The 13,240-nt window shown below is 55.6% G+C and overlaps 1 protein-coding gene across 5 annotated transcripts in view; it reads left to right on the top strand.

The window, feature by feature from the left end:
• Window positions 1-13,240, top strand: part of SH3PXD2A (SH3 and PX domains 2A) — a 257,237-nt gene that overhangs the window by 227,646 nt on the left and 16,351 nt on the right. For 4 of the 5 annotated variants that reach the window (XM_030807429.1, XM_030807433.1, XM_030807437.1 and 1 more), the window contains 3 exons: window positions 3,348-3,431; window positions 8,600-8,717; window positions 12,672-13,009. In XM_030807429.1, the coding sequence (XP_030663289.1) occupies window positions 3,348-3,431; window positions 8,600-8,717; window positions 12,672-13,009 (540 nt within the window). The remainder of the gene's footprint in view (window positions 1-3,347; window positions 3,432-8,599; window positions 8,718-12,671; window positions 13,010-13,240) is intronic. The other variant, XM_030807435.1, reaches the window with a different exon arrangement.

The following is a 13,240-nucleotide window of genomic DNA, read 5'->3' on the forward strand; positions in this document are numbered from 1 at the left end:
CTTTTTGTTGCTGTTGTTGAGGCAGAGTCTTGCTCTGTCTCCTAGGCTGAAGTACAGTGGCACAATGTCAGCTCACTGCAACCTCTGCCACCCGGGCTCAAGCAATTCTCACGTCTCAGCCTCCCGAGTAGCTGGGATTACAGGCACCTACCACCACGCCTGGCTAATTTTTGTTTTTAGTAGAGACAGGGTCTCGCCATGTTGGTCGGGCTGGTCTTGAACTCCTGGCCCCAAGCAATCCGCCCACCTCAGCCTCCCAAAGTGCTGGGATTACAGGCATGAGCCACAGTGCCCAGCCCCTAGTTCCACATTCTACAGGGCATGCCAGGGCCTCTCAAAAACAGCAGGAGCTCACAAAGTACCAGATGCTAGACCAGGTCCTGAAATGCCCTTGCCCCTACCCTGGGAGGACCCTGTGGCTATGACCATCCCCATCCTTCCAGCTGTGGGAACTGAGGCTTCAAGATGTTTATCAGGTTTGGACCCTAGCCCACCTCCTTTGTCCCGTTGTCCTCACTGCTGTGCCACACACACTCTCTGTGAAGCATTTTGCTTGTAAGCAGTACAGGCAGCTCTAGGGCAATGCGTGTATAAATCAGAGCCCCAGTTGAAAAGGCTACACCAGGAAGGTCAGAGCGGAGCTTTTGGGTTGATTATGGAGGACCTAGGCACTGAGTGGGGAGAAGGCCAGGGCAGGAAAGTGCCCGAGAGGCGTGGAGCACAGATGCCAGCCTGGTTGGAACAGAAGGCAGGTGCTTTGCGTGCAGAACAAGTAGTAGTGGGTCGTGCAGGATTTTTATCTCGATGGAGGAAGAATCAGGCAGCCAGTGCAGGTTCTGCGTTCAGAGGCGGGGTGTGTGTGTGTGTGTGTGTGCGCGTGCACGTGCGTGCCCAGGGTGATTCTAAAATAGGTTCCTCTGCATGCCTCTGACAGGGCCTGTGTGCCAATACTCCTGGCAACTTCTGGATAGCTATGGATTCCACCGTCACATCTTGGGCATTTCCCACCCAGATCTACAGAAGGGCTCAGGGATGGGTCCCCTGGGCCTAAGGCCCCAGCTGCTGTGGTGTGTCCACTAGTCTCTCTGCACCTGCAGCCACTTGGCCAAGAGATTGGCCGACCCTAGTTCCCTCTCCAGCCATCTCTACCCCAGCACTATGGCCATCCCATTACAGGTGCCCTGAGCCCTGTAGACAGAAATTGGAAGCCTGCATCCTATCAGAGCTTTCCTAATAGCTCATGCTTCATTACTTTGGGAAGAAAAGATGATTGGCTGTTCTGGTATGTCCTTATCATGAGACACTCTGGTGTATGTTCATGCTGCTCTTGAACCCAGGTGTGCTGTGGGAGTTCAGTATGGTAGTAAGGGTGGGAGATGAGACTTTCTTGCCCACTGACAGAGGTGCGGGTCCAAGCCTGACATTCGCAGGGTGCTTCAGTGAACCAGGAGAGGTGTGTTACCTCTGTCAAGCCCTCGGGTTCGTTTGTGATACAGCCAAGACCAGAACCCAAGTCTCTGCCTTTGCTCCTGTGTCCCACATCTACCAGTATGGACCTGCTTCCTCCAGAGTGGGCGCATATTGGGACATGCGGAACAGACCACGGTCTTCTGTGCTGCTGTACCAAGCGCGTGTACCCCGCTAGTGAGCAGATCCCCCAGCACCCAGACCCTGTCCCCTCCCCACATCCCCTTCTTCCCAGGGCTTGGCAGCCCAGGGGTCAGCAGAGTTAGGGGAAGAGCAATAGCTCAGGGTGTAGAGTGTGTGCTAAGAGTCTGGGCTTTGGAGCCAAACTGCCTGGATTCACATGCTGCCTGACACAGAGTGTTCCTTAAAGCCCTGTGCCTCTGTCTCCCCATTTGTAAGATGCCAACCACATAGGGCTTTTGCGAGGCCCAAGTGAGATGATCCTTGTACATGGTTTAAACTGGGCCTGGCACACAGAGTAAATGCTGATATCAACACCTTACTGTGAAAGCTGCCTCTGGTCTCGCCATGAGCTGAACCCCTTCGTCTCTGCAGAGAAGCCCTACACACCTCCCCCACCTCTCCCCACCCCACCAGGAGGCCTTGCACAGGACCTGATTCATGTTTCCCACAGCCCTTTCAGCCCCTTGTCTAGGCTCATGCCAGGGCAGATGGTGTCACTCTAAGACAGATGAGGAAAGAGAGGCTTAGAGAGGGATGGCCGGCCTCCTAGAGTGACACAGGTTGCTGGCAGCGGGGCCTGGACTGGAGTCCACACCTCCTACCCTTTTGTCCAGCCCTCCTCCTTATAAGAGGCAGATCAGACAGGTCCCTCTCCTTCCAGGAAAGCAAATGCTTTCCCAGGGCCTCAGTGGTCTGGGACAGTTTTATTTTCACTCTAGCCACTGGCCCCCCTCCCACCCCCAGACCCAGGCAGCCTGGCATCTTTCTGTGGTGCCAGGAAATGAGGCCAGCTGGCACCCTGGAGCCTTGGTCCAGTATCTATTCCATCTGGGAGTCTCACAGGAAGACAGAGGCATCCGGAGCTGGGGTCTGAGCAGAGGGTGCAGGGGGCTCAGAGCCGAGCAGCAGCCACCAGAGGAACAGTGCAGGATGCTGCTCAGGACACGGGGTCAGGAGCAGTGAGAAGCTGGGGAGGGGGGCCCCTGTCATCAGATGTTCTGATGGGTGGCCTGAGAGAAGGAGCAGAGCCAGGGCCTCTGGCACCCACCCTTGTGTCATTCCATTCAGCAGGTGCTTCCTGGGACCCAGCTGTGTGCCCGGCCCTGTGCTAGGCCCTGGGAATGCAGAGACACAGGGCAAAGTTCCCAGAATGGCGAGAGCTCTCAGCCCCGCAAGGAAGGGATCAAAGTCTCTCTTGGGCACACTGATTCTTCCAAGCGTGGTGCCTGTCCAAGGTAGCACGTTCACAATCAGTACTCAGTGAGCGAGTGGACATAAGCTCAGATGTTGCAGGACCCCACACCCTCCTGGGAATCAGCACCGCCCAGCAGTGAGGGACACTGATCTCACCATCCCTGGAGCTGTAGCTGAGGGGCTGCCTTGCACTGGGCTGGAGCTAGGGACCCTCTTTTCTCTAAGGTGCTGGGATTCTAAAGGCTTTAGCCCACTCCTAGGCTCAGGGGCACACGTTGTGGAGTTTGGTTGAATTTTTCCCTGTGTGCCGACCATGACCTGTCATATCTGCCCCATCCAACAGGGGCGTGCCCTTTGGTTCAGTCCGTGTGATGGTGACCTGGAAGTGTGGGCCTCCCCTCCCTGTGCCCCTTCCTCCCACCCCCCATCCCATCTCATCCTCATCTCCATTCTCTCCGCCGGTTGCTGTTGGCCGCATGCTCCATCGCCATCTCCCACACCAGTGTCCAAGAGACGCAAGGCCCATCTGCGGCGCCTGGATCGCCGGTGGACCCTGGGCGGGATGGTCAACAGGCAGCACAGCCGAGGTGACTGCGGGAGCTGGCTTCTCCTCCCTCGCAGCGACCGCCTGTCTCTCGCTAACACTGCTCTTTCTTTCTGGGCTCTGCTCTCTGCCCTGTGGCCTCCTCGTTCACCCAGATTCATGGGCCAGGCTTTTTTCTCACCTACTGCAGCTGGTGTGGGGTGGGCCTGCTTGGGAATTGGGGTGGCACTGGGGGTGGCTCTGGCTTTGTCAACATCCTGGGTATGAGGGTCATGGAACACAGTTGTGGGTTCCCTGAAAAAGTACAGGGACTTGAGGAGGGGGACAAGGGGGTCTCAGGTCTTTAAGAAAGGCCACGTTGGCCCTGGAAGCTGCAGATTAAAGGAGCTAAGCGTGTCTAGCCCTCTGCTCGGGCCATCCCACTCCCCCATCCTTCATGGCCCCTGTCCTCTGAGAAAAGGCTCCCTCGGCCAAAGTTGTTCTATCAGTTTCTTGGGAACAAAGCAGAAAGAAGGACTGGCTCACATTCATGCTCCTCCTGCCAGTTCCACGGAAACTAGAAAGGGAGCAAAGCCAGACCCAGCCTGGCACCAGGGTGCAGCCCAACAGGCTCTGCTGAGGGTCAGGTCCAGCCAGGAGCAGTAACTGCTGGGGCTTCAGGAGGGGCCTGATCCAGGGGAGTCCAGGGAGCCCCCCCAGGCCTGGCACATGGGCTGATCAGATGTTTGTGGGTTTAGAGCTTTCTCGCCCAGGATCTTTCTAGCATCCAGGAACTTGGGAGGTAAGGGAGTGGAACAAAGCCCCAGGACTGGGCTGCTGAACAAACCCCTAAACATCTGCAGACCCCCTGGGCCAGGGCTTGGCCAGCCCCGCATGGAGCAGGGTGTGTGTGCTTCTCACAGTGACAGCACAGAGAGGGGTGTATCATAAATACTGGCCTTTCTGGAAGCGGGGACACCCAGTACCCCCCACCCTCACAGCTTGGTTCTAAATGACCGTAAGAGCATGTTTTGGTGTCTGCCCCAGGCCCAAAGCAGCAGGAAGCCTGGACACAGGTGGCTACAGCCTATGGCTGGCTCAGCGTCAGGCACAGAGCACTGGCCATGAGGAGTCCAGCTTGTCCTGAGGGCAGGGCCTGGGCTGGACCCGGTGGGCTGACACAGGGCTGGGGGCCAAGTTGTAGGAATAGCAAGAACAGGCCAGACATAGAGCAATGGCCACCCTAAAGCTGGGACGCAGCTCAAGCATAGGTGGCAAAGGAGAGTGGGACGTAGGTCTGGAAATGCGCGGCAGGGATGAAGGTTTGGCTCCAAACACCCTTGCACCCTGAGCCCCAAACACGACCATCTCCACAACCCCACAGACACGCGCAGCCCTCATGACCACAGATATGACTGTGTGCCCTGTCATATCCAGCCTCCCCGACACCCACATATCCACAGTCCCAGGCACACAGCCACTCACAATACACATACACAATTCCAGTTATGCAGCCACGCATACACTGTGCCATGTGTCTTCTGTTTATACCATCACAAATGCATCATACACAGTCACAAAATCATCACACACACACATATACGCACCATACACACATACGCCACCCGTCCCTCCGCAGCAACACTCACAAGGGCACAATACAGCTTCATACACACAACGCCTTGCACCACATATATGCCAGTCACAGACATAGAGTGATATGTGGAGACACAAATATGCAATGAAATGCCTAATTCTTGGTCACCCATACCTAAGCAAATATAAGCCCCCAGCTCTTGCTCTCTCTCTTAAATAAGAGACCTAAACAACATAATTTCCCAGCCTCAGCCTGATGGGCTAAGTTAAACCAGACAGCCAAGAAAAACTTGCAGAGAGTTGGCTTGGAGACGCTTGCTGCAAATAGCAGAGCTGGTGGGGGAGGCAGGCTGCAGGTTGTGGAGGAGCTAGACAAGAGAAAAGCGGAGCTTCCCCACGGCCTCTGCTCCCCGTTCCCTCAGCCAGCCAGGCCCTTGGAACCAAAAGGCCTCTCTCAGTGGGGTTGGGTAAGTCGTGGGGGCAGGAAGGGAGTGGGGAGACTGCTGACAGAGGGGAAAGTGTTGGGGAAAAGGAGGCTTCTGTGGTTTGGAAACTACAGGGCATCCAGCCCCTGCCTCCAAAACCAAAGCAGGCCTGTCCCCCTCACCCACCCGGCTGACCGCCTGGCCAGCCCTCCCCAGGGCAGGCTGCCACTGTCTCCTGGTGGCGTGGTCAGTGCTCACAGCCCCAGTGCTTCCCAGAAGCCCTGAGGATCCCACTGGAGCTCACAGCCTCCCTTCCCGCAACCCCATTTCCGACGGGACAGCTCTTCCCAAGACCCTGACCACCCTGAATCACGCAGCTGCCCGCTGAGGCCATGTCCGTCTGTCTGGGCCTTCTCTTGTCTGGCGCCCCCAGATGGGGTTTGTGGCCCAAGCAAGTCTCTCTTCCCTGGGACACCTGTGAGTTGGAAGGCCTGAGACCCACAAGGCCTGTGTCCACATGGAAAGTCCATGCCTCTGCCATCTGAGCCAACTGGGTGGAAACCCAGGAGCTGGGAAGACCTGGTCTGCCTGCCTAGCCCTGCCAGGGAAGAGGGCTCTGGGTTCCCATCCCTGCAACCTGTGCAGTGACCGGGGCAGGACAAGCCTCCCATCCAGGAGCTCTCACCAGCAGCACGTGAACTCCTGGACATCTGTGGCTGCTGCAGCCCCAGGGCCCCTAAGAACCTTTTGCAGGAGCAGCTCAACTTTACCAGCCAGAACTGATAACCCTGGTTCTGCTCCCACCCCCAAGAGGTCAGGAGAAAGCCTGAGCGTACATGGCCCACAGGATTCTGTCTTCCACGCACCCCGGGAGGCTGTGAAGGCTGGGGCTGTGCCCTAGTCACCCAGGAGGCTGAGCCCACATGATGGTCTAGACCTTGTTCTCTGCCATGAAGCAGGGCAGGGCTCCTCTGATCTTCCCACGAGAAGGGCTGTCATTTTTCCCTGCAAATGCAACCTTGCCTAGGAAAACCTTAATGATGGCTTCCTGCTCGAACCACAGACTTTTAAAAATAGCCCAGCTGAACAAAGGCAAAATGTGGAGCCCAGGCCTCGCCTCATCCTAACCTCAGAATCCTGGATTCCCGGAGCCTGGCACTGCCCCTCTGGCCGCCGCTGGGCCGGGATTTGCCATGCCTTACTGGAAAATGGAGCAGAACCAGAAGCAGGCAGGAGAGCGGAGAGAGTTGGACTGTGGAGCCCTGAACTTCTCAAAGGGCCGAGTCAGAATCTGGCTGGGCAGGGTTCTCAGGCCGCCTTGGCAGCAGTCCGAAGCATGGCTGGGTTGGAATCTGAAAGCCTCCAGGAGTAAGGCCCTCCCTGAGTCGATGCTAACCAAGTTCTGCAGCAGAGAAGGGCGTGCTGAAAAATCCTGCAGGCTCCCATGGGTCATCAACCTCCTCCTGCTTTTGGGCAGCCGTTTGAATTTGGCTAGTGGCCCATCAGTTCTGTCCTCACAGCCTGGCAGGGCAGCCACAACCACCCGCAAAGGGAGCTGCTATCTTGGCTCAGCACAGGGCTGCAGACAGGGCCCTGATAATCCAGGGGAGAGTGGACAGATGGCCCTCCCACAGCTGGGGGTTGGGGTGGCAGCTGCCTCCCACCCCCATGGCCACCAGTCTTAGGCAGGCTGCCCATCAGCGTCCAGCCAAGGAGCCCAGGGGGTGGCTGTCACAGCTGGGAGCCAGGAGGGGTGGGTGTCCCAGAGACCAGAGGCCAGCAGTCTGCTCCAGCATCCTGCTGTTTTGAGCGCACAGCGCTTCCCATCAGTACCCTTGCTCAGCCTTGCCTGGTCGTGATGCAGTCAACAGTCTCTCGCTGTCTGCCAGGCACTGTCTCAGCCCCTGGGGAGCACCCACGCCAGAGAGGACAACATTGGCTCGGGGTGACCCTTTGGAAGGGCATGGCCAGATTGCTACTTCCTCCTCCTGTCTCAGCTCCTGTTCCCCCAGAGGGTGAGGTGGGGAGTGTTCCACCCTGAGCAGTCCTCTATGGAGTGTCTCAGCCAGGAGGCAGGGACTCTTTAGCCAGCCAGCTAGGAGCAGAGCCACGGAGTACTCAGCTCTGGGGTCTACCTATCAGGGGCTTCCTGGGACAGGGAGAGCTGAACCCCAGCAGGCATGGAAGAAACACCTTCCTGGAAGCCTGATCAAGGACCCAAGCGGGAGGCACCTAGGCCTCCTGCCAGGAGAGAGGCTGACAGAAACCAGGGGAGGCACTGTGGTGCCCCACTCTCCCCACACCTGCCCTCCCAAGCCTTCCTGAGAGTCTACAAGGCACTTCTTTCCCAGCACCTTGGGAAGACCTTGGGCAAGACCCTGAAGTGACATCCTTGAAAATAGAGCAGGCTGCCCTCCAGAGGGGTTGGGCCTTGGCTGCGTGGTTGGCACGGCATGTTCTCCTGCAGAAGCCGCTTGGGCGAACTGGCCCAATAAGGGCCCCAGGGTGCTGCCTGATTGTGCTGTGCTTGGTGTTTCCAAGCTCATTTGGCCATCGAACCCTTGTCTTAACACATATAACCACTCCCATCAGACCTAGGTTCCATAGACTCCTCTTGGGAGATTACATGACCAGGTGTCAATGGATGAACTGGGTGCTCAGGGAAGGCTTCACCAAGGAGGTGTCCCTAGAACCTCTGAAGGTCAGACAGAGGAAGGATGCAAGAGGCTGAGCTGGGGGCAGGGAGATGAGAGTTCATCTGGGACACAGATGGAAACGGCACATTTCAAGGAGAGGCGGTATGCCATGGGGCCTCAAGGCATGCAAGGACACCTCATGGGGGGCCGGCTTCTCCTAATCCTGCCCTCGGCCCAGCAAGCTTCTGAGCCCTGTGGACTCCAAGGTCCCAGCAGCCTGGCTGCCATTATCAGGCTGGGAGGGCCGACTCCCCGCTCCCAGGGCCTTGCCTGACAACCTGGGTCCTGGCTGGCTTTGGCACACACTGGGAGCAGCAGTGACCCCTGCTCCCATGGTCTCCCTGCTGCCACCTCTCGGGTCTGGTCCTTCCCTCCCCTGGAGAAGCCAGAGCTGACCCAGTGCACCTTCTTGGCAAGCAGCTGAGCAAAAGCCAGGTTAGGGCAGGAGGAGGGGACAGGAAGCAGGACCTGCACCCTGACCTCAAATAATCTTGCTTTCTTGCTCCCACCCCCAGAGGAGAAGTATGTCACCGTGCAGCCTTACACCAGCCAAAGCAAGGACGAGATTGGCTTTGAGAAGGGCGTCACAGTGGAGGTGATCCGGAAGAATCTGGAAGGCTGGTGGTATATCAGGTAGGGAACCCTTACATGTATGAACGAGATGCCTCTCGCCCACCTGGGCCCCGGGCAGAGTGCAAAGTGGCCGTGGCCACCTGACGGCAGGTAGATACTGACAGCTTTGTGCCCACGGCACAGGGCTGGGCTGCTGCACCTCTGCACAGCTGAATAGCTCAACCAGAGAGTGCTCATCTTGCAAATTTTCTCCTGGGACGTGTAAAGCAGAGCTTGAGCCACAGCCAGCGGGGCACAGAGGCCCCGGCTCAGCTTGCAGGCTGTGGTGCAATCCCTTCCCACGTATCTGCCAAGAGAGTTCAGCACATCTGAATTTGGTTTTGTGTGTCCGGCCTTGGCTGCTTGGTCTGCTCCGCAGCTAGCGCTGCCTGGAGCACTGGCGTCCGCAGGCCTTGCTGAGGTCCCAGCAGGCAACCTCTGCTGCCCAGGCTCAGTACTCAGGGAGGTGGGCTGGGGGCGGGGGCAGGCGCAGATGCAGGCCTCTTGCAGCCGCATCCCTGGTGGATGGAGACTGGCTGTCCAATCTGCAGGGCTGGCTGCAAGGGCTGGAGCAGAAGTCAGGCCTCGGCTCAGGCCATTGGAGGCTTCTTCCTTCTCTTGCCGCCCCCTCTCCCAGGCCTAATCACAGTTCCCAGCCTAGAATCCTATTGAATGGTGTGGGTAGGGAAGTGGGGTCTTTCCTGACCTTCTGGAAGCAAACAATCCCGTGGGTTTCACTCACCATTACCTGGCCAAGACCTACCCTTCCAGGACCCCTGCTCTCAAGAAATGCTCCAGGAGACTTGATCTCAGTAAGTGCTTTTGGTGCCCTTGAAACTGGCTCACCTGTGATGACTTTGCCCACCTTCTCTCTTCTCTGCCAGTTACCCAGCTGACAGGGATAGTCCTATATCCTTGGGCTCTGGGGACCCCAGACCCACTGTGGGCAGGACATGCATTCTAGGTGGTCTCCCACAGAGAGGACAGGATTGTGCAGTGGCACCAATGTGCCCCAGGCGATGTGAGTACTCATGGGACAGTTGCTCAGAACATGGTACAACATGATGGCATTAAAGGCTAGTCCATGCTGAGGTCACTGGCCATATGGAGATTGCACCTTAGTCTGACCTGATGGAACATGGCTCCATGACATGCACTGCAGCCCCCGCCCCACCCCGGAGCCCTGGTACATATCAGTCAGGAGAGCTGAGATGTCCCTTTCTGTCCCTTTGGGCGGGATGGGACTGTGCATCTGGATGTGTGTTGTCCAAAGCCACTGCCCCTAGACTTTTATGTTCTCTGAGCAATGGAAACTAGAGCCAACCCAATAATCCACCAGCCATGAGTTGGACATGGGAAAGCCAGGAAACATTCTGGCAGGCTGATGGCCTAGCTCACTTGCCTGGAGCTTATCTACAAGGCTGCTTTATTATTATTTTTTAGTTTTCTAAAATGACCAACAAAGTCACTCTGAGCTGCTTCTAGTCCGCTCCTGTCCCCATGGCCTAGTCTTACAGCCAGCAGGAGCTTGGACTGAGAAAACCCAGCTGAAAAGATTCCACCTTAAAAAGGCTGCCAGACAGCCCCTTAAATATGCCATTTCCCAACATTCCAGGCTCTACGTTGATCCTCATTTCCTGTTTTTCTTCTCCTCCCCCAACCCCTGCACACACACACACACACACACACACACACAGACACAACCTCGCACTCTCTCCATCGCGCCCTTTCCAGCTTGCTTCCCGCTGGAGTCATTTCATTCTCCAGAGCTGGAAAGCAGATGAGAGCGGAGCTGGACCCAGACACACACAAGCACTCCTGATTCCCTTGCATTTCTCCTCCTGGAATCTAATTTTACCCATGTAGCGCTGAAGGAACACAAATAGGAGCACTCGGGGCCCTAAGCAGGCCTGACCGTCACCTCCATGAGCCCCCTCTCCCCATAGCTCTACAGTGTCCCTGTAGAAAAACCGTCAATGAGGGCCAGTGGGCTCATCTTTGTCTTTTCTCTGAGATGCAAGAGCACCAGGCTCTGGGCCAGATGCTGCTAAGCGCTCACTGTGTGACCCCCTTGCTTTTCTGAGCCGTAGTTGTTGGCTCACATAAGATTAGGTATTTTTACTCGTTGCTCCCATCCACCCTTAAAATTCTGTGCTTCTGTTTGCACCCATTGCATCAGGGAGCCAAGACAGGCCCCTGACTCCTACCTACATGTTAACTCACCTCTGCCTCCCAATCCCTGGGGAGGTGAGCTTGGCTCAGCCTGCCTGCACGTTTTTGTGACATGAACGTAAGAATCCACCTCCTACCTGAGCTTTCTTGCAAAGCTCAGACATGTTGATAAGAACTTCAGCTTTCATATTCCTTTTCTCCCACCTAATGAGTGCCCAAGAACAAGGTCAGATCAGGAAGACAGGGGGTGTGTTCAGACATCTGGTGTGGAGGAGCCATTCCAAAGAGCCATATGTGTCCCAGGGAGCAGATGGGGACATTGCAACCCAGACTTGGGGGCACTGGCCAGCGACTACTGGACCAGGAAGTGAAGTCCCCATGGGTTTGGGTGAAAACTCAACACCACGAGGAAAAAAGGAAAAGCTTGTTTTCAGAAGTCATCGAATCACCAGAAATTAAGTCAGCCCTATCATTTGCCTTTTGCCTTTGTTTATGAGCTTTTGGTTTTGTTTCCTTTTGTTTTGTTTTTGTTTTGCTTTGGTTTTAGTTTTATCTAGTCATGTGCTTTTGTCTTTTCACTTATGGTTTCTGCTTTTGGAGCCCCACTTAGATTTTCTCAACCCCCAACATTATGTCAATCTTCTATTTTTTAATTCTGCTATATGGTATAAAGCCAGTGTCTGTCTTACTTGTTTTTCCTAACTGGGTCATCAGTTTTCCCCAAATCACTTATTACATTTTTGGAGACAGGGTCTGTCTCCCAGAGTGGAGTGCAGTGGCATGATCATAGCTCACTGTAGCTTCAAACTCCTGGGCTCAAGCAATCCTCCCACCTTAGCCTCCCAAGTACCTGGGACTACAGGTATGCGCCATCACACCCAGCTAATTTAAAAAAAAAAATTTTTTTTTGGTAGACATGAGATCTTGCTATGCAGCCCAGCCTGGCCTTAAACGATCCTTCTGCCTCAGCTTCCCAAAGTGCTGTAATGACAGGTGTGAGCCACCTCGCCCAGCCCCAAATCACTTATTGAATAATGCATCTTTGTTCCACTACAGTAAATTTAGCCTGGTTTGTGAACTTGGTCTGTGACAGTCTATAGAGGATCCACCTACTCTCCCCGCAGTGGCACCACAGCTCTCCCATTCAGTCATCTGGCATGGAGGAGCCATTCCAACTAAGATGTTGGAGACATCTTAGTTGATCTCAACGTGTCTGTCCTTCTGGGTACATTTTTAGCAGCAACTCTACCCCTGCATCTTGCAAAAGAGACACAAACTGAGCTCCAGGGAAGGGACTTGTGCAAGGTACCACAGACTAGAACTCAGACTGCCTGACTCTCACCTTCTGGAGTCAATTCCCTCTCTAATAATACCTCCCCTCCCTACAGGCCATTTACCTCTACATACCACATCCACGCCTTCTCATTTCTTATCTCTCTAATTATCCTCAACTGACTCGGAAGTAGCAGGCCATTATGAAGTCCTCCTTTGGGCAATCCAAAAGTTGATAAATCTGATCCCAAGCTCCCATGTTTGCCTGACTTTGCAGAGCATGAGAGCCCACCCCAAGAGGGATCAGGCAAAGAAAAAGGAACATGGAGAGGGGGCAGTGGGAATTGGTGTTCTGGGTGTCTCTTCCACCTACCATCGGTGCCATTTCTCTTCAGAGTAGTGGGATTGCCAAGCCTTGCAGAACATGGTAGGGAAGGCACCACTGGGCAAGGCCAGATGGATCCTAGGGCCTGGGAGTGGGGTGTGAGGTCAGAGTGCTCTAACGATAGCACATCCCGCTCCTCCCCACAGATACCTGGGCAAAGAGGGCTGGGCGCCAGCATCCTACCTGAAGAAGGCCAAGGATGACCTGCCAACCCGGAAGAAGAACCTGGCCGGCCCAGTGGAGATCATCGGGAACATCATGGAGATCAGCAACCTGCTGAACAAGAAGGCATCTGGGGACAAGGAAACTCCACCAGCCGAAGGCGAGGGCCACGAGGCCCCAATTGCCAAGAAGGAGATCAGCCTGCCCATCCTCTGCAATGCCTCCAATGGCAGCGCCGTGGGCGTTCCTGACAGGACTGTCTCCAGGCTGGCCCAGGGCTCTCCAGCTGTGGCCAGGATTGCCCCTCAGCGGGCCCAGATCAGTAAGAGCCTCGCTGACCTCTAGGTCCTTACTGCAAAGCTCCTTAGAGAATGGGCATGGGTGCCATGAAAGCCAGGGGGGTGCACAGGACCCTCATGGCGTTTTCCTCCTGGGCTACAGACTGGCCTTTGACCCTCACTCTGTCAACTTGTGTCATGCTCATCACAGGAGTGGAGAAGGCAGAGGAGTTTGATGACTCAACTGCTCCCAGCTGCTCCACGGAAGCTAAATC

Source organism: Nomascus leucogenys, chromosome 3 (assembly GCF_006542625.1).
Source record: "Nomascus leucogenys isolate Asia chromosome 3, Asia_NLE_v1, whole genome shotgun sequence".
In the NCBI taxonomy this organism is placed as follows: domain Eukaryota; kingdom Metazoa; phylum Chordata; class Mammalia; order Primates; family Hylobatidae; genus Nomascus; species Nomascus leucogenys.